Here is a 25,890-nt window from a genome sequence, read left to right on the forward strand (position 1 = left end):
CACTTGTAATCCCAGCTACTCAAGAGGCTGAGGCAGGAGAATTGCTTGAACCTGGGAGGCGGAGGTTACAGTGAGCCGAGATCGCGCCACTGCACTCCAGACTGGACGAGAGTGAAACTCCGTCTCAAAAAAAGAAAAAAGAAAAGAAAAAGAAAAAACGTATCTGAAGGGAATGAACAAATATACATGCGGAAAATTGTATTCATGGGGTAGAACGGTGGCTGTTTCCCCCACTTTCACTATTTTCTCTCCTAAAGTTGTGATAGCATTTTCTTAGTGGAAAGGATGACCACAGAATCATCTCCCCTGGGCTGCAACTAAGGAAGGAGTTGAATTGGAGTGAGAATGCGACCAGGCTTCAAATCCAGGAGGGGCATTTTACAGGGCGTGTGGCTCTCACCCAGGGGTCACAGGACACCTGATATTTAGGCTGTTCCCCAAGAGGCTGAGGACAGCGCGGCCCCAGCTCCCCCAACCACAGCTGCCCAAGTTTAGGAGGCTGCACTCGTGAGCGATGGCTGCGCCGCACAGCCCCAGGGTCCTCTACGGAAGTCCCTGGCACCTATCAGGACCCCTAAGGGAGGTCGCTCGTTACCCCTCACTTGCACTCGGTCCCAAATGGGACGTCACTCTCTCTTCGCGGACCTCATCTTCCCCGAAAGGGTTTCTTGTTCTCTCTGGCCCTCCCGAGAAGGTCATTACTCCCCAGCTCGCCTTTTTTGTTGTTTTTTCGTTTCTGGTTTATTGAGGCAGGGTCTCGCTTCGTCTCCCGGACTGGAGTGCAGTGGCGCGATCACAGCTCACGGCAGCCTCTACTTCCTGGGCTCAAGCGATCCTCTCACCTCAGCCTCCCTGGGACCACAGGCCCACAGGCCACTACGCCCGCTTTTTTTTTTTTTTCTTTTTGTATTTTTGATAGAGACGAGGTCTCGCTATGTTGTCCAGGCTGGTCTCTAACTCAAGATTCCTCTCACCTCGGCCTCCGAAAGTGCTGGGATGACAGGTGTGAGCCACCGCGCCCGGCCCCTCGCCCGCCTTTTGAAGGAGCCTTTCGTCCTCAAGGGCGAGGCCACTCCCTCCCCGCGAGTTCCATGCCCCCTAGAGGGTCATCGTTCCCGACCGGGAGGTGGCGCCCTCCCCCGGGCCCCGGGCCCCAGGCCCGACCGCCCGTGCTGCCTCCTTCCGGGCCCTCCTCCGCGATGACGGCGCCGCGAGCAGGCCAGGCGGACTGGGCGGGGCTCCGAGCGGGGACTGGGACCCAGACCGGCTCGGGGACGGGGAGCGGGCGGCGCGGCCATGGCGGGCTGCTGCGCCGCGCTGGCGGCCTTCCTGTTCGAGTACGACACGCCGCGCATCGTGCTCATCCGCAGCCGCAAAGTGGGGCTCATGAACCGCGCCGTGCAGCTGCTCATCCTGGCCTACGTCATCGGGTGAGCGTGGGGCCGCGCAGGGGGCGCGGCGGGTGCTGCCCTCTGGTCCGCGCAGTGCGGGGGCTCATCCTGGCCTCGGTCACCTAGGCGAGTCCGGGAGCGGCGAGCCAAGGCGGTGACACCTTCCCTGGGCCCCAGCCGCCGCGCCGGGGCACCGGGGGCGGGAGGCTGCTTGCTGCTGTTTTAAAGCCACAGCCTGGGCCGGGCGCGGTGGCGCAAGCCTGTAATCCCAGCACCTTGGGAGCCCGAGGCGGGACCATCGCCTGAGCCCAGGAGTTCGAAACCAATTTGGGCAACATCGTGGGACCCCGTCTCTGCAAAAAATTAAAAATCAGCCGGGCCTGGTGGCGCGCGCCTGGGGTCCCAGCTACTCAGGAGGCTGAGGTGGGAGGATCGCTTGAGCCCAAGAGGCTGAGGCTGCAGTGAGCTATGATCACACCACTTAACTCGAGCCTGGGAGACAGTCCGAGACCCGTCTCTTTACAAAATAAATAAAGGCAAAGCCTGGCTCGGCTGTTACCCTCTCCTGCCTGACCCCCCCACCCCATAGTGCCACTTGGCTGTACGGGCTTCGCCCTGAAAGTCTCAGTTTTCGCTCTCCACTTCCCATCCTGCTGATTTGCTGACAAAACCAAAGCTTGGAATTTCCGCTTGGTTCCTTCTGGGTGGGTGGCTTCTGGTCATTTCTTTTGATCACTATGCGTTGTCACTGTGTGGTAGTAGCGAGGTCAGACTTCAAGAGTGTTTAAAGTTTGCTTCCTTTGTTTTGTGGGGTTGTGGGGCTTTTTGTGGTACCTGCCCTAGCCTAGTCAGTCATTCCGCATGCTGCCCCCTTAGGCTAGAGGTGCCCTGCCGCCCTCAGGCCTCGCTGAATGTGCCATTGTACTTGAAGGCACCTGTTCCTTTTTTTTTTTTTTTTTTTTTTTTTTGAGATGGAGTTTCTCTTGTCGCCCGGGCTGGAGTGCAATGGCACGATCTCGGCTCATTGCAACCTCTGCCTCCCGGGTTCAAGCAATTCTCCTGTCTCAGTCTCCCGAGTGGTTGGGATTACAGGCGCCCGCCACTACCCCTGGCCAATTTTTGTATTTTTTAGTAGAGACGGGGTTTCAGGCTGGTCCTGAACTGACCTCAGGTGATCCGCCCACCTCAGCCTCCCAAAGTGCTGGGATTACAGGCGTGAGACCCCGCGCCGGGCTGGCACCTGTTACAATTGAATACAACGCGAGAGAGAAGATGAGAAATACCTTGCCAGCTGGGGCCACTTTAAAGGCTTACCTGGGGTGTTCTGGTGTCTACAGCTGCTGGGCTGACACGTATTGCCTAGTGCAGTGGACCCCAAACTGCACATTGGAACCATCTGGGAATCTGTGGCTCCCATCCCCAGACCCTTTTTTATTTTTTTGATGGAGTCTCCCTCTGTCGCCCAGGCTGGAGTGCAGTGGTACAATCTTGGCTCGGTGCAACCTTCACCTCCCTGGTTCAAGCGATTCTCCTGCCTCAGCCTCCTGAGTAGCTGGGATTACAGGCACCCACCACCATGCCCGGCTAATTTTTGTATTTTTAGTAGGGACAGGGTTTCACCATGTTGGCCAGGCTGGTCTTGAACTCCTGGCCTCAGGGGATCCACCCGCCTTGGCCTCCCAGAGTGCTGGGATTACAGGCGTGAGCCACCGCACCCAGACACATCCCCAGACCTTCTGATTGTAGAGTATGATCAGCTGCCCAGGTGATTCTGATGTTCAGCAACGTTTCGGAACCAATGAACTGTGTTTCCCAGGTTTACCTGATCATGGAAGACTCATCTGAGGAATTGTTTAAAAGTAACAAATCCCCCCCTCTTTGGGGTGAGGTTTGGAATCTTAACACTGCCCAAGTGAAGCCCAAGCAGGTTTGGCTTCCAATATCTGTCAGCAGCAGCAGTAGATACAGACAGTATTCAAGAGGATGGCTTTCCAGGTGCAGACTCAACATCAGAACCACCTGGCCCACACCCAGATTTGGACTCATTGGCTCACACCTGTAGTCCCAGTGCTTTGGGAGGCCAAGGTGGGAGGATTGCTTGAGGCCAGGAGCTCAAGACCAGCCTGGACACAAGACCAGCCTGGACAACATAGCGAGACCCCATCTCTAAGAGAAAAATAAAGGTTAAAATGGTAAATTGTACTGATGGAGGTGTGCAAAAAAAAGAATTTTTTTTTTTTTTGGCCGAGCACAGTGGCTCATGCCTATAATCCCAGCACTTTGGGAGGCCAAGGCGGGTGGATCACCTGAGGTCAGGAATTCGAGACCAGCCTGGCCAACATGGTGAAACCCTGTCTCTACTAAAAGTACAAAAAATTAAGCAGGCCTAGTGGCTGATGCCTGTAATCCCGGCTACGTGGGAGGCTGAGGCAGGAGAATCATTTGAATCCAGGAGGCGGAGGTTGCAGTGAACCGAGATTGCGCCGCTGCACTCCAGCCTGGGCAACAAGAGCAAAACTCCATCTTTTTTTTTTTGGAGACTCACTGCTAGCCAGTTAACTGAACTCACATCCCTGGTTGGACCTGAAGCATTTGGGGGCAGGAGCTCCCCTGCAGCTTTTTGCTTTTGGCGTTTGCTGCTAGTGGGAGGATCAGTGCACATCTACCTTAGGGTACCTGTAAAATTACAACTGCGGAAAATATCCATAGTGGTGTTGCACTGTATGGTAGCCACTAGTAACTTGTACCTGTTGAACACTTTAACCGTTCCTACTCTACACTGAGATGTGCTATAACCTTAAAATACACACTGGATTTCAAAGACATAGTACAGAAAAAGAGGCTGGGCACAGTGGTTCATGCCTGAAATCACAGTACTTTGGGAGGCTGAGGTGGGAAGATCGCTTGAGCTCAAGAGTTTGAGACAAACCTGGGCAACATAGCGAGACCTTGCCTCTACAAAAAAATACAAAAATTAGCCTGGCATGGTGGCACATGCCTATAGGCCTACCTATTTGGTAGGTTGAGGCAGAAGGACTGCTTGAGCCTGGGAGGTTGAGGCCACAGAGAGCTGTGATCACACCACACTCCAGCCTGGGCAACAGAGCAAGACACTGTCTCAAAAACAACAAAGAGTACCACTATCACATGAGTACATTTTTTATTGATGACATGTTAAAATATTTTGGATATATTGGGTTACACAGAATGTATCATTACAATTAATTTTTCCTGTCTCTTTTCTTTTCTTTTTTTTTCTTTTTAAACGGCATCTTGCTTTGTCACCCAGACTGGAGCGCAATGCACTGCAACCTCTACCTCCCAGGCTCAAGTGATTCTACCATCTCAGCCTCTGGAATTATGGGACTACAGGTGCACACCACCACGACTGGCTAATTACTGTGTTTTTGTTTGTTTGTTTGTTTGTAGAGATGAGAAATCTCATCTCTACAATCATGAGGTTTCCATGTTGCCCAGGCTGGTCTCAAACTCCTGAGCTCTAGCAATCTGTCTGCCTCGGCCTCCCAAAGTGCTGGGAATACAGGCATGAGCCACCATGCCTGGCCCTTTCTATTTCTTTTTACTTTTTGACATGGCTACTAGAAACTTTTAAATTACAGGGTCTTGCCCTGTGGTAGCTCACGCCTGTAATCCCAATACTTTGGGAGGCTGAGGCAGGTGGATCCCTTAAGCTTAGGAATTTTGAGACCAGCCTGGGCAACATAGTGAAACCCCATCTCTACCAAAAATACAAAAAATTAGCTTGGCATAGTGGCGCACACCTGTAGACCCAGCTACTTGGGAGGCTGAGGTGGGAGGATTGCTGTAGCCTGGGAGGCGGAGGTTGCAGTGAGCCAAGATTGTGCCACTGCACTTCAGCCTGGGCAACAGAGCAAGAGCCTGTCTCAAAAAAAAAAATGTGGCTCACATTATGTTTTTATTGGACAGCACAGCTCTGTAGGATTCCTTATGACGTATTCACTGTCTCAGTCATGAGAATCTTTAAAGCAGTAAATGCTTTGCTTTTGTCCATCTTGCTATAATCAAAACTGACTCAGGACCTGCATTAAGGCTCTTTTTTTTTTTAACCTCATCTCTTAACTTTTTGATGCAGCTCATCTTGGTGAAATTGTGGTCTCCTCCTACAGCAACCCTCCCTCAAAAAGAGACCGAACACGCAATTCTCATCTTTCTAACTCTGTTAACAATCATATGATGAGGAAATAATCACATGATAATGAGTGGCATGAAACCCTGTGTCTCTAAATTAAACAACTCACTATACTTGATGAGTATATCAGTCTTCCTGTCCCAAGCTTTTGTAGGTCAGACTGGAATTAAATGGAAGCTTACACTGCAGTTGAATTCCTAGAAGCCCTGGACTTGTCAGGGGAAAAGCCCATCGGGGGAAAGCCCATCTCTAGGCTGGGCAATGAACTTGGAGACTGCTAGATCACACACACTCATAAGTAACCAAAACCATTAATTTCTTTTCTTTTTTGGGGGCAGGGGACAGAGTCTCACTCTTGCCCAGGCTGGAGAGCAATGGCATGATCTCAGCCCACTGCAATCTCCACCTCCTGGGTTCAAGTGATTCTCCTGCCTCAGCCTCCCGAGTATCTGGGACTACAGGCACCCACCACCACACCCAGCTAATTTTTTGTATTTTTAGTAGAGATGGGGTTTCACAATGTTGGCCAGGCTGGTCTTCGACTCCTGACCTCAACAAAACCAGTGAATTTCTGAAGTCTCAGCATCTAGGACTTAGAAGAAGGAGAAACCTAGCATTTCCTGATTCTATAAATAACAACACTGATAGTCTCTAGTAGATGTTTAACAGCAGTTCGAAGGGGAGGGGTTCTGATTTGTAGTACTGGCCAATTTCCACGGTGTCAGTACTTGCTCCGTGACCAACGATGACTCACAAACATTGTTGTAAACATTTGACATACATTAATTCATTTACCCTCACAAGAATCCTGTGAAGCTCTACTATCATTCCCAGATTATAGATGGGAAAAACTGAGGCACAACGAGGTTAAGTACCTTGGCCAAAGTTATGCCTCGTGAATGGTGGAGCTGAGCCATGAACCAAGACCTGCTGCCTCCAGTCTGTCCTAACCCCTGTGAGCTAATGCCTGTAGATGGTTGGTTGGTTTTTTTTTTTTTTTTTTGAGACAGAGCCTTGCCCTGTCGCCCAGGCTGGAGTGCGGTGGCATCACAGCTCACTGCAACCTCCGTCTCCCAGGCTCAAGTGATCCTCCCACCTCAGCCTCCCAAGTAGCTGGGATTTTTATTGGACAGCACAGCTCTGTAGGATTCCTTATGACGTATTCACTCTCTCAGTCATGAGAATCTTTAAAGTAGTAAATGCTTTGCTTTTGTCCATCTTGCTATAATCAAAACTGACCATGCCTGGCTAATTTTTTATTTTTTGTGGTGATCCCTATGTTGCCCAGGCTTGTCTCGAGCTCTTGGGCACAAATGATCTTCCCCCCTTGACCTTCCAAAGTTCTGGGATTACAGGCGTGAGCCACTGTACCCAGCCCCTTTGGATTTTTAATTGTTCAAACTGGTAATCATAGTCCCACTTCAGAGGAGAGAACCATATATGTGACCAGAATTCTTGGGGGAAAAGTAAGAAACTACTCTTAAAAGTTTCTTAAAGGGTAGAATTTTCTTTTTTAGAAAGAGTAGCCCAGAAGTGTCCAATCTTTTGGCTTCCCTGGGCCACACTGGAAGAAGAATAATTATCTTCGGCCACACATAAAATACACTAACACTAACAATAGCTGATGAGCTAAAAAACAAAATTTTTTAATCACAAAACAAATCTTTTTTAATCACAAAACAAATCTCATAACGTTTTAAGAAAGTTTACGAATTTGTGTTGGGCCTCATTCAAAGCCATCCTGGGCCGCATGCGGCCTATGTGCTGTGGGTTGGACGAGCTTAGAGTAGAACATAGTGGGTGAGAGAAGAGGCTTCAGATGCTTCTGACTTGAGTTCAAATCCTGACTCTGCCACTCACTAGCTGTGTGACCTTTGGCAAGTGACTTAACCTCTCTGTGTTTCCATTTCCTCCTCTGTAAAATGGAAATAATAATAATGATACCTGTCTCATAAAGTGGTCAGGATTAAATGAGTTAATACATATAAAGAGCTTAGATCAGTGCCTGGTGCCTATAAACACTCCAGTGGTAACTATTATAATTTGTATTATCTCTTGGTGATTCCCATAGGTCATAGGCATTGAAAGTGCTCAAAGGGCCAGGTGCAGTGGCTCACGCCTGTAATCCCAGCACTTTGGGAGGTCGAGGTGGGCGGATCACTTGAGGTCAGGAGTTCGAGACCAGCCTGGCCAACATGGTGAAACCCCATCTCTACTAAAAATACAAAATTAGCCAGGCATGGTGGCGCATGCCTGTAATCCCAGCTACTTGGGAGGCTGAGGCAGGTGAATTGCCTGAACCTGGGAGGCAGAGGTTGCAGTGAGCCAAGATCGTGCCATTGCACTCCAGCTTAGGCAACAAAAGAGAAACTTCATCTCAAAAAAAAAAGAAAGAAAGAAAGTGCTCAAATGTAATAAAGACAGTTTTCATCAAGCATTTTCTCTGTGCCATCAGTGTACTGAGTGCTTTACCTGCACCACCTCATTTATATTCCACAAACCCTCCTGTGGTTTAGGTGCTACTATCCCCATTCGGCAGAAGTGGAAACGGAGCCCCCTGGAAGGTACGTAGCTTGTAGAAAGTCACGTAATTAGTCAACACCGGACTTCCAGCCACTGGCCAGCAGAAGCTTCCCCATCAATTCAAATCCATTGAATCCTAATGGCAATTTAAGAGGCCTGTTTTATTTTATAGGTGGGTGTTTGTGTGGGAAAAGGGCTACCAGGAAACTGACTCCGTGGTCAGCTCTGTTACGACCAAGGTCAAGGGCGTGGCTGTGACCAACACTTCTAAACTTGGATTCCGGATCTGGGATGTGGCGGATTATGTGATACCAGCTCAGGTGTGTCTCCCGCTGTGTCTTCTGTCCAACACTGACACCTTGCTCTTTACTGACTTTGCACACTTGATTAATGATTGACGTGGCTTGAGTCCTGACATCACCGATGCCCAGAATGATTGTTTTAGTCCAAGAAAACGGTGCAGCCAGATCTCTTTTCAGCTTAGGATCTAACAGAGTGTATCCAGGCAGCTGTGGTTCCTCAGCCTGAAAGCATGGCAGGCCGAAAGACAGGAAGCTTTCCAGGTGGACATCTCGGTCTCTCTCAGGCCCTGAAAGATGAGAAAACAAATGTCTTAAATCCTGATAAAAATTCAAGTGGAAATATCACCTTTCCACATTTGGGTTTGTGTTATTGTCCCAAATCCACAAGGTAAATCTTTTCAGACAGTGTAAAAACTTTAGGCCGGGCACAGTAGCTCACCCCTGTAATCCCAGCACTTTGGGAGGCTGAGGCGGGCAGATGCCTTGAGCCCAGGAGTTCGAGACCAGCCTGGGCAATGTGGTGAAACCCCGTCTCTATGAAAAAAATAAAAATAAAAATAGAAAAAAGAAAAGAATTAGAGACCATTAGAGACCAAAACCCAAACAAGAAGGAAACAGAGACAGCAGCACAGGACTCCATCGGGAACAAAAGGAAGGGAAGACATTGTTTACTGCTGCATACTAGTCTTCAGGCTGTTAATCTGCAAAGCTCCAAGTTAAACATTGACTCTAGTCCTGGTAACAGCTCTGCACCACACAGTCAAACCCTGACATAGCCCTCCAGATGGCCTATGTGCTAAGGGACCGAGAGTGACCAGTATAGATAAGCTGCCAACTCTTGGCTCAGAGCTCGCCAGGGAAAACAAGAACTTCAGAAACTCTTTCTTCAGGTGTGTTGTTCCCCCTGCCTTCTCAAGAGAAGGGTCTTGTGGGGTGCCCAGAGAGGAGACTGAGCTAATGAGCCATAAAGGTCAGGTGGAAGGGCTGGGTGCGGTGGCTCATGTCTGTAATCCCAGCACTTTGGGAGGCCGAGGCAGGTGTATCACGAGGTCAAGAGATTGAGACCATCCTGGCTAACACGGTGAAACCCTGTCTCTACTAAAAATACAAAAATTAGCTGGGTGTGGTGGCACGTGCCTGTAGTCCCAGCTACTAGGGAGGCTGAGGCAGAAGAATCACTTGAATCTGGGAGGTGGAGGTTGTAGTGTGCCGAGATAGTGCCACTGCACTCCAGCCTGGCGACAGAGCAAGACTCTGTCTCAAAAAAAAAAAGATCAAGTGGAACAGGGGATTTGTAGTTGGCTGGAGGGAGCAGTCCTGTTAGCATGCACTTGTCTCAGCAGAGAGACGGCTGCCTCCTGGGCAGGCATAGCCTTGTCCCGGTGAGCTCTGGGAATGTCATGCTCGGTGTGTTTACTGGGCGGATGAGGAAGGGCACAAACCCCGCTTTTGTCCCTTGGTGGAAAGGAGCGCCCCACAACTCAGCCTTCCGTGGTGGATCTGGGCAGGGGCCGTGTGAGTTCCCCAGAACTTTCCTCATGAGCTTTCACGACGTCTGTGTTCTTCGTAGATGGAACACAGTCATCTATTGGCAGCCCCTTGGCTCATCTCCAGACTGAAATTACCCTTAATTTGAAGTAGATAAGAGATAGGAAATAGGCCAGATGTGGTGGTTCATGCCTGTAATCTCAACACTTTTGGAGGCCAAGGCAGAAGGATCACTTGAGCCCAGGAGTTTGAGGCTGAAGTGAACTGTGATCATGCCACTGCACTCCAGCTAGGGCAACAGAGCAAGACCCCAACTCTAAAAGAAAGAGAAAGAAGGAGAGATAGGAAACAAAAAGTAGACCATACTGGATTGTTCCAAGTATAACTCAGGAGAGTCGTAGGAGCGGCCTTCTCTAACACCAAATGCGGAGTGTGTTTGTACATTGAACACCTGGGAACATGACAGGGTGGCGGGAGAGAGGCTGCAGCTCATGCCACATCCTCACATCTCCTCCTGTGGCCTTCTCCTTGTCTCCCAACATAGTTTTCCCTAGGCCTTTGGAGGATGCCAGCTATTTCTAGAGCTTTCACCACTTGTCAGATGTGGGGTTGGGGATGTCTACAGACTGCTTGGTTTCTGAGTTGCCCTGATCCCCAAGATGGCTCCCACTACTGACTGTTCTTCTCAGGAGTGTGAAATGCTGAAAGCTTTGGGCATCTCCTCTTAAAATGCCTGGGCCCAGCCAGGCACAGTGGCTTACGCCTGTAGTCCCAGCACTTTTGGAGGCCAAGGCAGGAGGATCACTTGAGCTCAGGAGTTCAAGACCAGCCTGGGCAATATAGTGAGGCCCCATCTTGATTGGATGGGTGATGGATGGATGGATGGATGGATGGATGGATGGATGGATGGATAGATAGATAGATAGGTAGAATAGATAAATGATAGGATAGGAGAAAGAAAGAAAAAGAAAGAAAGAAGGAAAGAGAAGAGAAAAGAAAGAAAGAAAAGGGATAGGATAGATGACAGATAGATGATAGCATAGATTAGATAGGTGATAGATAATAAATAGAAAACAGATGATAGATATAGGATAGATTAGATAGATAGATAGACAGATAATAGATTAGATAGATGGATACCAGCCCCCAATGAGAGGAGGATCCAACTAGAATCTTTTGGGGTCTTTGCCTTTTATTCCTTATATGAGGAGGTCATTATCAGCAATTCTTCAGTCTCATCCCTAGCAAATTGCTTTCCAGAAACTCTAAATCAATTATTTGGCACCTTTATACATATAAGGAGGAAACAGAACCTTCTCAAAGAGAAATGTCACTTGCTGACCCTGACCGAGTCTTCTCTAGAATGTTTTATTTATAATTTCAGTTAGGAAAGAAAACCAGCCAGATTTGAGCCCCATGAGGCCTCATGTTTTTATTCCTCTGAGATAATCTGGTTGGCAGGGAATGTTTTTAGCACTTGTTGGCTCTTTCCCTCAATAAGTCAAGCTGGATTGAGAAACCATTGTTTCAGTTTGCAGACCCCCCTTTTTTTTAACTGCAGTCAAATTCACTTCCAGAAATTAGCCATTTTAAGTCGGGCACAGTGGCTCATGCTTGTAATCCCAGCACTTTGGGAGGCTGAGGCAGGTAGATTACTTGAGGCCAGGAGTTGGAGACCAGCCTAGCCAACATGGTGAAATCCTATCTCTACTAAAAATACAAAAATTAGCCAGGTGTGGTGGTGTACACCTGTAGTCCCAGCTACTCAGGAGGGTGAGGCTGGAGAATCGCTTGAACCCAGGAGGTGGAGATTGCAGTGAGCCAAGATCTTGCCACTGCCCTGCAGCCTGGGCGACAGAACAAGGCTCTGTCTCAAATAAATAAATAAATAAATAAATAAGAAAGAAATTAACCATTTTAAAATGAAAAATTCAGCGCATTTAGTGCATTCACAGTGTTATGCAAGCATCACCTCTATCTAGTTCAAAACATTTCCATCACCCCAAAGGGAAGCCTCGTATGTTACACAACCACTCCCCATTCCCCACTTCTCTCACTCCCTGGCAACCCCTAAGTGCTTTGTCTCTATGGACTTGACTGTTCTGGAAATTTCACATCAATGTAATCGTATCCTGTGTGGCCTTTGTGTCTGGCTTCTTTCACTCAGCATCATGTTTTTGGGGTTCATCCATGTTGTAGCCTGTGTCAGTGCTTTATTCCTATATTTTATTTTATTATTTTATTTTTTGAGACGAAGTCTCACTTTGTCACCCAAGCTGGAGTGCACTGGCGTGATCTCGGCTCACTGCAACCTCTGCCTCCCGGGTTCCAGTGATTCTCCTGGCTCAGCCTCCTGAGTAGCTGGGATTACAGGTGCCTGCCACCACACCCGGCTCCTTTTGTGTGTGTGTGTGTGTGTGTGTGTGTGTGTTTAGTAGAGACGAAGTTTCACCATGTTGGCCAGGCTGATCTGGAATTCTTGACCTCAGGTGATCTGCCTGCCTCAACCTCCCAAAGTGCTGGGATTACAGGTGTGAGCCACCATGCCTGGCCCCTTCATTCCTTTTTATTCATGGCTGAATCACATTCCATTGTGTGACTAGACTAGGACAGACATTTGGGCTGTTTCCACCTTTTTTTTTTTTTTTGAGACAGAGTCTCCTTGTGTCATCCAGGCTGGAGTGCAGTGACGTGATCTCAGCTCACTGCAACCTCCGACTCCTGGGTTCAAGCAATTCTCCTGCCTCAGCCTCCCAAGTGGCTGGGACTACAGGCGCCCGCCACCACACCCAGCTAATTTTTGTATTTTTAGTAGAGACGGGGTTTCACTATGTTGACCAGGCTGGTCTTGAACTCCTGACCTTGTGATCTGCCTGGCTCAGCCTCCCAAAGTGCTGGGATTACAGGCGTGAGCCACTGCGCCCGACCTGTTTCCCACCTTTTGGCTCTTGTGAAAAGTGTTGCTCTGAATATTTATGTACAAGGACTTGTTTGAGTCATCATTTTCCATTAGGTTATAGACTTTGATGGGAGAGAGCGGGAGACCATGCGGTCAGTGTTTGAGTTGTCCTCTTCAGTCAGCGTCTGCCTTTCTTGGCTCTCCGTGAGTCCTCTGAGCGTGACTTGCCCGTGCTCTCTCCCCTCTGCAGGAGGAAAACTCCCTCTTCGTTATGACCAATGTGATCCTCACCATGAACCAGACCCAGGGCCTGTGCCCCGAGGTAGGAGGCCCCCTGGGAAGAGCCCCAGGCCCCACACCCCTCTCCACGCCTGTCCACCTGTGTGTGGGGCTGGGCCACGTAGACCTTCTTTTCACTCCTTCTTTTTCCAGATTCCAGATGAGACCACTGTGTGTGAATCAGATGCCAACTGTACTGCCGGCTCTGCCGGCACCCACAGCAACGGTACGAGCTTGCAGCCTCCTGGGGAGGGCAGCCCCTGAGCAGATCGCCCCCACTGTGGAGGCTCTCTGATAGAGAAATCCTCCCAATTCCTTCACATGATGCTGGGTGAGCCAGGTGTCGAGGTTGGGGTCCTGGAACCCCCTCTACATTCACTGCTGTCATTGGAGCCCCACAAGCCATCCCAGCTCTTGCCCTACTGTTTTTTTGTTTTGTTTTGTTTTGTTTTGTTTTGAGCCAAAGTCTCTCTCTGTCCCCCAAGCTGGAGTGCAGTGGCATGATCTCGGCTCACCGCAACCTCCACCTCCCAGGTTCAAGCAATTCTCCTGCCTCAGCCTCCCGAGTAGCTGGGATTACAGGCATGTGTCACCACGCCCAGCTAATTTTTGTACTTTTGGTAGAGATGGGGTTTTACCATGCTGGCCAGGCTGGTCTCAAACTCCTGACCTCAGGTGATCCACCCGCCTTAGCCTCCCAAAGTGCTAGGATTACAGGCACGAGCCACTGTGCCTGGCCTCTTGTCCCATTCTTTAGCTTGGCATCACCCTGGCTGAGATGTGGCCAGCACACAGGTGACTGTCTTCCTCCGATTCTAACTCCTGGACACTGACACTGTCTAAATCCCAGATTTGCAGAGCTCAAGACTGGCTGGATGGGGCTCTCACTCCCTACTCCAAAAAGGTAGAAAATAGGAGACCCCTGTGAACGTGGGACCCCCCCCCCACCCTTGTGCTTGTAGGAGTCTCAACAGGCAGATGCGTAGCTTTCAACCGGTCCGTCAAGACGTGTGAGGTGGCAGCCTGGTGCCCGGTGGAGGATGACAAACACGTGCCACAGTGAGTCCAGCCCTAGAGAAGGAAGTGCCTTTTTTTTTTTTTTTTTTTTTTTTTGAGACACAGTTTCACTCTGTATCCCAGGTTGGAGTGCAGTGGTGCGATCTTGGCTCACCACAACCTCCACCTCCCGTGTTCAAGCGATTTTCTGTGCCTCAGCCTCCCGAGTAGCTGAGATTATAGGCGCCCACCACCACGCCCAACTACTTTTTTGTATTTTTAGTAGAGACGGGGTTTTGCCATGTTGGCCAGGCTGGTCTCCAACTCCTGACCTCAAGTGATCCACCTGCCTTGGCCTCCCAAAGTGCTGGGATTACAGGCGGGAGCCACCACACCCAGCCAGAAGCCACCACACCCAGCCGGAAGCACCTTCAACTCTGGGTGTCAGCCTTGAGCAGAGGTGGTCAAGGAGTTACAGCTGTGTGTTGTGGCTTTTTGTGTGTTTCTGGTGTCTGTATGAAGTCAGGCTGCCCTAGGATGGCTGCTCTCAACCACAAGGCAGCGACTATCAGTGGCAAGATGGGCCACAAGTAGTCTGTCACTCACGAGAAGGGTGCAGGTGACTGCCTTCCTTGTATGTTAGGACTCTGTCAGTTGCAAATAACTGACAGGAAACAGTTCTCAGTGCCTTAAGCACATGTGCACAAACACACACACACATACACATGCGTGCATGGCGGGGTGGCCGTGTATTGTTCGGCTAACCAAAGAGATCCAGCATAGCCTTGAGAATTTCGTGCCAGGCTGAGGCAGAAGAATCTCTTGAACCTGGGAGGCGGAGGTTGCTGAGCTGAGATAGTGCCACTGCGCTCCCTCCTGGGCGACAGAGGCCACTGCACTCCTGCCTGGGCGACAGAGTGAGGGATAAAGGACAACACCCTAGTCTGCCTTCCTGGCTCTGAGTCCCGCCGTGCCAGCTTCACTCGCAGGACCCACAGCCTAACCCAGGAGGCAGCACTGCACTTACAGCCCCGCAAGGCTGAGTCTCCCTTTCCAGCTGTCCCTGGAGATTCTAGACCTGTCCATCCTCATATCAATGGCCATGTCTCTCAACCCATCTCTGTGGCTGGGGAATGGGTCACATGCCCACCTCTGCAGCTGGGGCTACAGTCAGACCCACCCAAGTGACACAGGCAAGCATCAGGGAGATATGGCTTCCAAAGGACGTTTGGGGTTCTGTTACCAGAAAGCTGGGAGCAGATGCTGGGAAGAAAACAACAGATGTTTGCTACAGTGTATTTTAAACTAAACTAGACAGGTTCGTCCCGGCGCGGTGGCTCATGCTGTAATCCTAGCCCTTTGGGAGGCTGAGACAGGCGGATCATCTGAGGCCAGGAGTTCGAGACCAGCCTGGCCAACATGGAGAAACCCCGTCTCTACTAAAAATACAAAACTTAGGGTTAGGGTGGCGGTCGTCTGTAATCCCAGCTACTTGGGAGGCTGAGGTAGGAGATTTGCTTGAACCTGGGAAGTGGAGGTTGCAGTGAGCTGAGATTGCTCTTCTGCACTCTAGCCTGGGCGACAGAGAGAGACTCTCTCAAAAAATAAAAATTAAAAAAAATAAATAAATAAAAATTTAAAAATCAACTAAACTAGCCAGGTTCAAGGTTGCTCTAGAATAACATTCTTCGTGGTTGTAATTGGCTGTGCTTCATGGGGTGGAGTCCGGGCAGTGCTCTGAGAAGTGCGTGCAGCCTAGGGCCTTTCTCACCGAGAGCTCAGACCGAGGTCTCCATGAGCCCCGGGGAGCAGGAAGCCACTGAACCTCATCCTGGGTGTGTTGAGACCGAAGGAAAGGCTGAGAACTGCAGATTTAGAGATTGCTAAGGCAAAGGAAGGAGATAGAAAAGGAATCCTAGCATCTTAGAGCTGGAGAGGATCTCACAGAGCTGTGCTCTCCAACACAGGAGACTCTGGCCACGCGTGGCTATTGAAAATTGAAATATGGCTGGGTCCGAAAGGAGATGGGCTGTCCATAGGAAGTGCACTCATCATCGAATCGGATTTTTTTTTTTTTTTTTTTTTTTTTTTGAGACGAAGTCTCGCTCTGTTGCCCAGGCTGGAGCACAGTGGCGTGATCTCGGCTCACCGCAAGCTCTGCCTCCCGGGTTCAAGTGATTCTCCTGCCTCAGCCTCCTGAGTAGCTGGAATTATAGGCACCCCCCACCACACCTTGCTAATTTTTGTATTTTCAGTAGAGATGGGGTTTCATCATGTTGGCCAGGCTGGTCTCAAACTCCTGACCTCAGGTTATCCACCTGCCTCAGCCTCCCAAAGTGCTGGGATTACAGGTGTGAGCCACTGCACCCAGCCTGATTCTGAATATTTATTATTTATTTATTTTTTATGTATTTATTTTTATTTATTTATTTATTTATTTGAGATGGAGTCTCGCTCTGTTGCCCAGGCTGGAGTGCAGTGGCACCATCTCTGCTCACTGCAAGCTCTGCCACCTGCACTCATGCCATTCTCCTGCCTCAGCCTCCCGAGTAGCTGGGACTACTGGGGTCCGCCACCACACCCAGCTAATTTTTTTGTATTTTTAGTAGAGACGGGGTTTCACTGTGTTAGCCAGGATGGTCTCGATCTCCTGACCTCGTGATCCAGCTGCCTTGGCCTCCCAAAGGCTGGGATTACAGGCGTGAGTCACCACGCCCGGCCCTGAATATTTATTATGAAAAAAGAATGTATAATATCTCATTGATTTTTTTATGTTGGTTACATGTTGAAGTAATATTTTGGGTTATTGTACAAAATTTTACTTGTTTCTTTTACTTTGTAATGTGGCTATTAGGAAACTTTAAATTGGAGTGTGGCTTGTAGTTGTGTCTCATAAGATACTTTTTTTTTGACACAGGATCTTGCTCTGTCACCCAGTGCAGTGATAACGATCATGGCTCACTGCAGCTTCGAACTCCTGGACTCAAGTGATCTTCCCGCCTCATCCTCCTGTGTAGCTGGGACCACAGGGGCGCACCACCATGCCCAGCTAACTTATTTTTTGTAGAGACAGGGTCTCACCATGTTGCCCAGGCTGGTCTTGAACTCCTGGACTCAAGCAACCCACCTGCCTTAGCCTCCCAAAGTGCTGGGATTACAGCGTGAGCCACCACACCTGGCCTCACAATATACTTCTATTGGACATCACTGTTACAGATCTAATGCAGTGTAAAATGATTTTTAAGTGCACACTGATATAAGAAATAACATTGGCCAGGCACAGTGGCTCATGCCTATAATCCCAGCACTTTGGGAGGCAGAGATGGGTGGATCACTTGAGGCCAGGAGTTCAAAACCAGCCTGGCCAACATGGTGAAACCCCCTCTCTACTAAAAATATAAAAATTAGCCAGGCGTGGTGGTGCGCACCTGTAATCCCACTACTCAGGAGGCTGAGGCACGAGAATTGCTTGAACCTGGGAGATGGAAGTTGCAGTGAGCCAAGATCATGCCACTGCGCTCCAGCCTGGGCGACAGAATAAGACTCTGTCTCAAAAGCAAAACAAAAACTAAAACGTTTTGGAACTAGATAGAGGTGATGATTGCACAACATTATGAATGTACTAAATGCCACAGAATTGTCCAGTTTAAAATGGTTAATTTTATGTTATGTGAATTTCATCTCAATTTCTCTAAAAAGGTGAGTTGATCTTAAAGTATTACATATGAGGTACACAGGTGTGTGTGTGTGGGTGTTATGGTACAGGAAATGACAAAAACTTCAACACCCCTGTTGTAAGCCATCCCTCTTGAGGGAGTGGGGACTTTGAAGACCTGAGAGAAGTCCAGGCGCAGTGGCCCATGCCTGTAATCCCAGCACTTTGGGAGGCCGAGGTGGGTGGATCACCTGAGGTCAGGAGTTCGAGACCAGCCTGGCCAACATGGTGAAACCCCATCTCTACTAAAAATATGAAAAAATTAGCCAGGCGTGGTGGTGCACACCTGTAACCCCAGCTACTCGCGAGGCTGAGGCAGGAGAATCACTTGAAACCAAAGGTTGCAGTGAGCCAAGATTGCGGCATTGCACTCCAGCCTGAGCAACAGGAGCGAGACTCCATCTCAAAAAAAAATCTGAGAGAAGCCCCTTGGTACCAGCCTTTCTCTGACAGCAGCGGTGACAGGCTCAGCTCTCCTCAGAGTGCGGCCCTGTCACTGGCCTTGCTCCTGTCTCAGGGCTGGGAAGACTGTTGATGTTGTCATTCCAAAGATCCCACCTGGATCAGGGGAACATCCCCCACAGAAGGGTTAGCCGTACAGTGCCAGATTCTCCAGGAGAAATTCACCAAAGAAATGGAGTCCCCTTGGGGACAGATTCAACTTGTATTGTCAGCCAGGAGCTGACGTGGCACTTCTGAGAAGAGGCGGGCGCACCTGCTGGCGGGTGCTTTGTACACTTTTCAGACAGGTCAGGATCCAGCCTGTAGGCAAATTTACTTTTGCTTTGACCTGTAAAACCGGATCTGCCCAGCCTTCATTCTTTCCCTGGAGAACGCCTGAGGCCATAAAGCCAGGCCTACTGATTTCCAGTGAGGCCACAAATCCCCTCCCTGGTTAGCAATTCAGTTTTCACTGCCTTGAGGGAGAGGGCCTGCCCTTCCTTGAGGGGAAGAACCTGGAAGGCTCGGCTCAGTGTCTTCTCTTGGAAGAGAAGAAGAGTGTGCATGCAGAAGAGTGTAGAAAATGCTAGACGTGTTTCATCTTCTTGACAAAATGACACTGTAAGATGTGTGTATATGTTTTTAAAAATATTACATAGGGGCTGAACATGGTGGCCCACTCCTGTAGTCCAGCACAGGGAGGCAGAGGTAGGAAGATTGCTTGAGGTCAGGAGATCCAGACCAGCCTGGGCAATGTAGGAAGACTTCATCTCTACAAAAAAAAAAAAAAAAATTTAATTAGCCAGGCATGGTGATGCATGCCTATAGTTCCAGCTACTTGAGAGGCTGAGGTGGGAGAATCCCTTGAGCCTGGGAGGTCGAGGCTACAAGAAGCTGTGTTCATGCAACTGTACTCCAGCCTGGGCAACAGAGCAAGACCCTGTCTCAAAAATGTATATAGGCTAGGCGTGGTGGCTCATGTCTGTAATCCCAGCAATTTGGGAGGCTGAAGCAGGTGGATCACTTGAGGCCAGGAGTTGGAGACCAGCCTGACCAACATGGTGGAACCCTGTCTCTACTAAAAACACAAAAAAAGTTAACCAGGCATAGTGGCGCACACCTGTGTAATCCCAGCTACACAGGAGGCTGAGGCTGCAGTGAGCTGAGATCGCGCCATTGCACTCAAGCCTGCACTCGAGGTGACAGAGTGACTCCATCTCAAAAAAAAAATTATATATATATATATATACACACACACACACACACAGACACACACACGATACATATATATATAAAAAACATGGGTATGTGAGTATTTGTATATATTTGTATTTTATTAACAGTAATGTTATCATTGTTTTTCAGACCTGCTTTTTTAAAGGCTGCAGAAAACTTCACTCTTTTGGTTAAGAACAACATCTGGTACCCCAAATTTAATTTCAGCAAGTAAGTGGTGGCCAGGTGTGTGAGTTCACCAGGGTCTTGGAGAAACTTCTGGCTCTTCTCTCTTCTCTGAGGTTTTCGTCGCTCTGATTTTCTGCTTCCTCTCGACTTTAGGAGGAATATCCTTCCCAACATCACCACTACTTACCTCAAGTCCTGCATTTATGATGCTAAAACAGATCCCTTCTGCCCCATATTCCGTCTTGGCAAAATAGTGGAGAACGCAGGACACAGCTTCCAGGATATGGCCGTGGAGGTGGGTGCGGGCCCTGGCTCTCCTGACCCAGCCCTGGAGGCGTCTCGTGCCAGGCGCTGAGGAAAGCCTTGCTGTGTCTCTGCTGCTCACCCCCAGGGAGGCATCATGGGCATCCAGGTCAACTGGGACTGCAACCTGGACAGAGCTGCCTCCCTCTGCTTGCCCAGGTACTCCTTCCGCCGCCTTGATACACGGGACGTCGAGCACAACGTGTCTCCTGGCTACAATTTCAGGTGGGCGTGAGCTTGGGCCCCTCGCTCATGTTGTGGGGGGTGCTGATGGCTGGGTACGCACCAGTGGGGGCACCCACGCCCGCTGAAGACCAGCACTCAGGTAGCATCCCGTGGGCAGGCTGCCAGTCCCCCATCCAAGGTGGTGGGAAGGCCATGCCAGGAAAATGCCCTTAGTGGTGTCCTGCTCCGGGGCCATCCCAGCCCTGAGACCCCTCCTTGCCCTTTTCTGCTGCAAGAAACGTGTTGAGATGGTTCTTAGAACAGCCAGGAGAAGCTGGGGGCTTAAGCTTTCCAGCGCCAGCCTCAGCCATGACCTCCATTCACTGCCTTAAGGAGCGGATGATCTCGTGATCCTCCAGTCCAAAGGCCTCTGGGACCTGGCCCAGGAATTGGTTTCTCAAAGGTTGAACCTGTGCCAGAATCTCCAGAGTGCAGGGGACACAGGTTTGAGGCCCCTGAAAGGCCTTGCTGGGTTCCCTGCTGCAAATGCTGGCATCTCAGTGTCCTGGGGCAGGTATAAGCGAGTCCCACAAACAGTGGCTTGCAACCACAGGACTTGATTCTCTCGCAGTTCTAGAGGCCACAACCTAAAATCCAGGCGTCAGCAGGGCCGTGCTCACTCTGAAGGCTCTGGAGAGAGTCCTTACTTGTCTCTCCTGGCTTCTGGTAGCCCATGGAATTCCTTGGCTTGTGGACGCGTCACTCTAGTCTCTGCCTCTGCCATCATGAGGCCTTCTGCCCTGTGTGTGTCTCTGTGTCTTTTCTTCTTGTAAGGACATCAGTCACTGAATTTAGGGCCCACCCTACTCTAGTATGACCTCATCTTAACAAATTACATCTGCCAAGATCCTATTTCCAAATAAGGTCACACTCCCAGGCTTCAGGTAGATGTGAATTTTGGGAGACACACTGTTCAACCCACTACAGCTGATGATCTCATGATCAGAATCTATAGCCAGGTACATTTCCACGTACCCTTTGCTGCATTTTTCACAGTCTTTAAAAAAGAGGCCCTCCAGGCCGGGCACAGTGACTCACGCCTGTAATCCTAGCACTTTGGGAGGCCAAGGCGGGCAGATCATCTGAGGCCAGCATGGCGAAACCCCATCTCTACTAAAACAAAATACAAAAATTAGCTGGGCATGGTGGCGCATGCCTGTAAGCCCAGCTGCTTGAGAGGCCAAGGCAGGAGAATCGCTTGAGCCAGGGAGGCAGAGGTTGCAGTGAGCCGAGATCGCACCGCTGCACTCCAGCCTGGGCGACAAAGCAAGTCTCTGTCTCGGGGTGGGAAAAAAGAAAGAGGCCCTGCAAGGACCATCCTTGGGCGCGTTCAGCGGTGCTTTAAAGCTGCACTTGCCTCCCCCTAGTGGTGACGTGTGGAATCCGATCCATACGGGATCCTGAGACGTCTGTAATTGTGGAATCTGCTGTCCTTTTGAACCCTCTGGCTCACTGAGTAAAGCAGATATTTGAATTTTTCTTTTCTAGCAGTTAGATTTGTGTTATTGCATCTCTTACTGTCACACACTTCTTGTGGAAACCTCAAGCTTAGGTCAGAGCCTTAAAACAGAAAGACCTCAGGACGCCTATCCCCCGACCTCGGGCAGCACCAGGCCCTGCCTGAGTCTCCCAGGCCTGGCCCATGGCGTGGAAGTTGTGAGCCAGATAGAGCATGGAGCTAGGGTGCGGGCCGAGGCTCCTAGTGGATCCCTGGAGAACACGGGGCAGCGGATGGTATGTCTTGACGGTTCTTCACCAACCATCCATCCCCTACTCACACGCGTGCGCGCTCTTGCTCTCTCGCGCTCTCTCTCTCTCTCACACACACACACACACACACACACACACACACACACACATATATAAAATATTTTTTTTTAAGGGAGTGACTTGCTGTGTCACCCAGGTTGGAGTGCAGTGGCGCGATCTCAGCTCTCTGCAACCTTTGCCTCCCGGGTTCAAGAGATTCTCCTGCCTCAGCGCCTGAGTAGCTGGGATTACAGGCACCCGCCATCACACCCAGCTAATTTTTTGTATTTTTATTAGAGACGGGGTTTCTCCACGTTGGCCAGGGTAGTCTCGAGCTCCTCACCTCAAGTGATCCAGCCGCCTCGGCCTCCCAAAGTGCTGGAATTACAGGTGTGAGCCACTGCGCCCAGCCATATATTTTTAAATGGTCTTATTGAGATGCAATTCACATGCCATACCGTTCACGCATTTGAAGTGCAGAATTCATAGTTTTCACTATATTCACAGATAAGTGCAGCCTTCACCACAGTCGATTTTAGAACATTTCCGTCATCTCAAAAAGAAACCCTGCACCCTTCTGTCATCCCCCGGCCCCTGGCAACAGCGGTCTACTTTCTGTCTCTGCAGATGTGCCTCTTCTGGGCATGTCATTTAAATAGAATCAATATGTGGCCTTTTGCGTCTGGCTCCTTCCCCTTAGCCTGATGTTTTCAAGCTTCATCCATGTTGTAGGCTGTGTCAGTACCTTGTCTCTTTTTATGGCCAAATAATATTCTGTTGTGTTGACAGATGACATTTTGTTCATCTCTTTATCTGTGTGATGAATGAGTGGTTCTTTCTGTTGTTGTTGTTCTTGCAGGCTGTGTGCACAGAATCAATGTTTCTTTGAAAAAATAAAAAAAATAAATTAAAAAAGCCCTGGGTCCAGAGATTGAGACCATCCTGGCCAACTTGGTGAAACCCCGTCTCTACTAAAAAATACAAAAAATTAGCCGGGCATGGTGACGGGCTCCTGTAGTCCCAGCTACTCGGGAGGCTGAGGCAGGAGAATGGCGTGAACCTGGGAGGCGAAGCTTGCAGTGAGCCGAGATCGTGCCACTGCACCCCAGCCTGGGCGACAGAGCGAGACTCCTTCTCAAAAATAAAAAAAATTTTTAAAATCCAAAAATTAGCTGGGCGTGGTGGTACGCACCTGTAGTCCCAGCTACTCTGGAGGCTGAGGCAGGAAAATTGCTTGAACCCGGGAGGCGGAGGTTGCAGTGAGCCAAAATTGGTGCCCCTACACTCCAGCCTGGCAACGGAGGGAGACTCCATCTCAAAAAAAAAAAAAAGGCCCTGCACTGATGCTGTGTTTGGGGCTGGCTTAGTCCCCTCCTGCAATGCTGGCTGGTCACATTCTTACTGTTAGATGTTGGAGGCCAGGGTCCCTTGAGGGAGGCAGGATGTACCAGGTGGGATGTTGAGAGCAAACTGTTCAGGTTCAGGAGAGGACGGTGGTGCTGGAGGAGGAGGTCTCCCTGTGTCCCTCTACCTCGTGGGCCCTGCATCCTCCTGCTTGCACAGCCCACCTCAGCCAGGAGAGGCCCCGAGCCGCTCCAGCGTCCGTTCAGCCGGCAGAGTGGACCATTTGCCTGTGCCAGCTCCACTCTAACGTCCTCTCACAGGGCCCAAGGTCCTGCCCCAGCCATCTCCCCCTGATCCATCCTTCTTCCCCTCAGGTTTGCCAAGTACTACAAAGACCTGGCTGGCAACGAGCAGCGCACGCTCATCAAGGCCTACGGCATCCGCTTCGACATCATCGTGTTTGGGAAGGTAGCTCGCCGCCACTGGCTCCCCTCCGTCACTCCCTGCAGGGACAAGGGGCCTCTCCCTGCCCCTGCAGAAACACTTTTTTTCTTTTTCTCTGTCTTGGCAGGCAGGGAAATTTGACATCATCCCCACTATGATCAACATCGGCTCTGGCCTGGCGCTGCTAGGCATGGTAGGTGGTTTAGGCCCTGCCTTCACCCTCATGGTGAGGTGAGACCTTGGGCTGGGGTCCTGGTCCTGGCCCTGGGTCCTAGACCTCAGATGTGTTTCTAGACTTGACCCTCCTGCCTTCTTTCCCTTGGCCCTTAGCCCTCCTCCCATCTTCCCTTTGCCAAGACCACCCCCCTTGGGTCCCAGCCTTCTCCCAAGAGATGGGAGTGCCTTTCCATTCCGGTAAAGATTCCAGGCTTCTCAGGAAGGGGCACGCAAAGAATAAGATGGACTGCAAGCATCCTGGCTCACTCTCACCCTGTGCTAAATTCAGGCGACCGTGCTGTGTGACATCATAGTCCTCTACTGCATGAAGAAAAGACTCTACTATCGGGAGAAGAAATATAAATATGTGGAAGATTACGAGCAGGTAGGCCCCTCCTGGCCCCCAGCAGGCACAGGCCTCTCATCTCCCGGGTGTGGGAGCCCTGGGCGTGGGCCTGTCTGGGGAGGCCCTTCTGCAGAGGCTGGCACAAGTGTGGTGTGGTGTCCCCCTGTTAACCCGGGCAGTCCTGCCACTCTCAGCAGCTGCTCCATCCCTAGGCCCCTGCACTAGATTGACTCTTTAAACCCAGCCTCGTTTCAATGAGCGACATCTCAAGTTGGTGATGATAATACATGCTCTGAGAACACCTGTGTGCACACACTACTTCAGTGCACCTTGTGGAACAGGAAGGGTTGGGTTCCAGGCCTGGGACCAACTTGAGAACCCCTGGCAGTGAAGTCCCGGGAGCGCACCTCCCTCCCGCCTGCCGCAAGGGGTCCCGGGGGCACCTTGATCTGCTTGTGTCCTTCTTTGCAGGGTCTTGCTAGTGAGCTGGACCAGTGAGGCCTACCCCACACCTGGGCTCTCCACAGCCCCATCAAAGAACAGGAGGAGGAGGAGGGAGAAAAGGCCGCCACATCACCCCAGAGAAATTTCTGGAATCTGATTGAGTCTCCACTCCACAAGCACTCAGGGTTCCCCAGCAGCTCCTGTGTGTTGTGTGCAGGATCTGTTTGCCCACTCAGCCCAGGAGGTCACCAGTCTGTTCTTGGCTGGATCAACTCTGCTTTTCCCACAACCTGGGGTTGTTGGGGGAGCGCTGGCCTGAGGCAGTGGCACTGCTGTGGCTTTCAGGGCTGGAGCTGGCTTTGCTCAGAAGCCTCCTGTCTCCAGCTCTCTCCAGGACAGGCCCAGTCCTCTGAGGCACGGCGGCTCTGTTCAAGCACTTCATGCGGCAGGGGAGGACGCCTGGCTGCAGTCACTAGACTTGTAGTAGGCCTGGGCTGCAGGCTTCCCCCGACCATTCCCTGCAGCCATGTGGCAGAGCTGGCATTTCTCCTCAGAGAAGCGCTGTGCTAAGGTGATCGAGGACCAGACATTAAAGCGTGATTTTCTTAATCCCCGTCTGTTGTCTCGTAGCATGTGCTAGAACTTTCCTTCCTACCCCTTTACGACAACCAGTAAATCCACTTGTCCGGCTCACTGTGCTCAGAAAAGGTCCATGGGATGGTCTGTTTCTGGCACTTATGCACATTTTCCCCTACTTATTTTTTCTTTTTTTTGAGGCAGAGTCTCACTCTGTCGCCCAGGCTGGAGCACAGTGGTGCAATCTCGGCTCATTGCAACCTCGGCCTCCCGAGTAGCTGGGATTACAGGTGCGTGCCACCATGCCCAGCTAATTTTTGTATTTTTAGCCAGGCTGGTCTCGAACTCCTGACCTCAAATGATCCACCTGCCTCAGCCTCTCAAAGTGATTGGATTACAGGTGTGCGCCACCACACCTGGCCTATTTATTTATTTTTATTACCCAGGCTGGAGTGCAGTGGCATGATCACTGCTCACTACAGCCTCCACCTCCTGGGCTTAAGTGATCCTCCTACCTCAGCCTCCCATAGTGCTGGGATTACAGGCATGAGCCACTGCACCCAGCCGCCTACTTTTTAAAGCCTAATAATTTCTGTCATTAGCTGTCTTCCTATACAGTTCACAGGACACTTTT

The 25,890-nt window shown here is 50.4% G+C and overlaps 2 protein-coding genes across 5 annotated transcripts in view; one reads left to right on the plus strand and one right to left on the minus strand.

The window, feature by feature from the left end:
* The first annotated feature begins 1,150 nt into the window (after nucleotides 1–1,150).
* P2RX4 (purinergic receptor P2X 4) lies at nucleotides 1,151–25,289 on the plus strand. 3 transcript variants are annotated; one of them, XM_054443127.2, is made up of 13 exons: nucleotides 1,222–1,430; nucleotides 8,079–8,126; nucleotides 8,258–8,405; nucleotides 13,025–13,096; nucleotides 13,207–13,279; nucleotides 14,016–14,112; nucleotides 19,571–19,651; nucleotides 19,763–19,904; nucleotides 20,001–20,137; nucleotides 23,605–23,698; nucleotides 23,802–23,867; nucleotides 24,180–24,275; nucleotides 24,708–25,289. In XM_054443127.2, exons 1-13 carry the CDS (start codon nucleotides 1,297–1,299, stop codon nucleotides 24,732–24,734), a joined length of 1,215 nt encoding a protein of 404 aa, XP_054299102.1. In that variant the 5' UTR covers nucleotides 1,222–1,296; the 3' UTR covers nucleotides 24,735–25,289. The 3 variants fall into 3 exon arrangements, with proteins under 3 accessions (XP_054299103.1, XP_063503198.1, XP_054299102.1); XM_054443128.2 differs by lacking the exon at nucleotides 8,079–8,126 and having other exon boundaries at nucleotides 1,151–1,430; XM_063647128.1 differs by lacking the exons at nucleotides 8,079–8,126; nucleotides 8,258–8,405 and having other exon boundaries at nucleotides 1,185–1,430.
* Nucleotides 8,226–25,890, minus strand: part of CAMKK2 (calcium/calmodulin dependent protein kinase kinase 2) — a 76,844-nt gene continuing 59,179 nt past the window's right edge. For both annotated transcript variants that reach the window (XM_063647127.1, XM_054443125.2), the window contains one exon: nucleotides 8,226–8,674. In XM_063647127.1, coding sequence (XP_063503197.1) covers nucleotides 8,668–8,674 — 7 coding nt within the window. In that variant the 3' untranslated portion in view covers nucleotides 8,226–8,667. The remainder of the gene's footprint in view (nucleotides 8,675–25,890) is intronic.

The sequence above is a fragment of the Pongo pygmaeus genome, chromosome 10, assembly GCF_028885625.2.
Source record: "Pongo pygmaeus isolate AG05252 chromosome 10, NHGRI_mPonPyg2-v2.0_pri, whole genome shotgun sequence".
Lineage (NCBI taxonomy): Eukaryota > Metazoa > Chordata > Mammalia > Primates > Hominidae > Pongo > Pongo pygmaeus.

Coding starts and splice junctions, on each gene's coding strand:
- P2RX4 (XM_054443127.2), top strand. CDS start 1,297: ATGGCGGGCTGCTGCGCCGCGCTGGCGGCCTTCCTGTTCGAGTACGAC. Junction 8,406..13,024: donor ATTATGTGATACCAGCTCAG/GTGTGTCTCCCG, acceptor TCCCCTCTGCAG/GAGGAAAACTCCCTCTTCGT. Junction 19,905..20,000: donor TCCAGGATATGGCCGTGGAG/GTGGGTGCGGGC, acceptor GCTCACCCCCAG/GGAGGCATCATGGGCATCCA.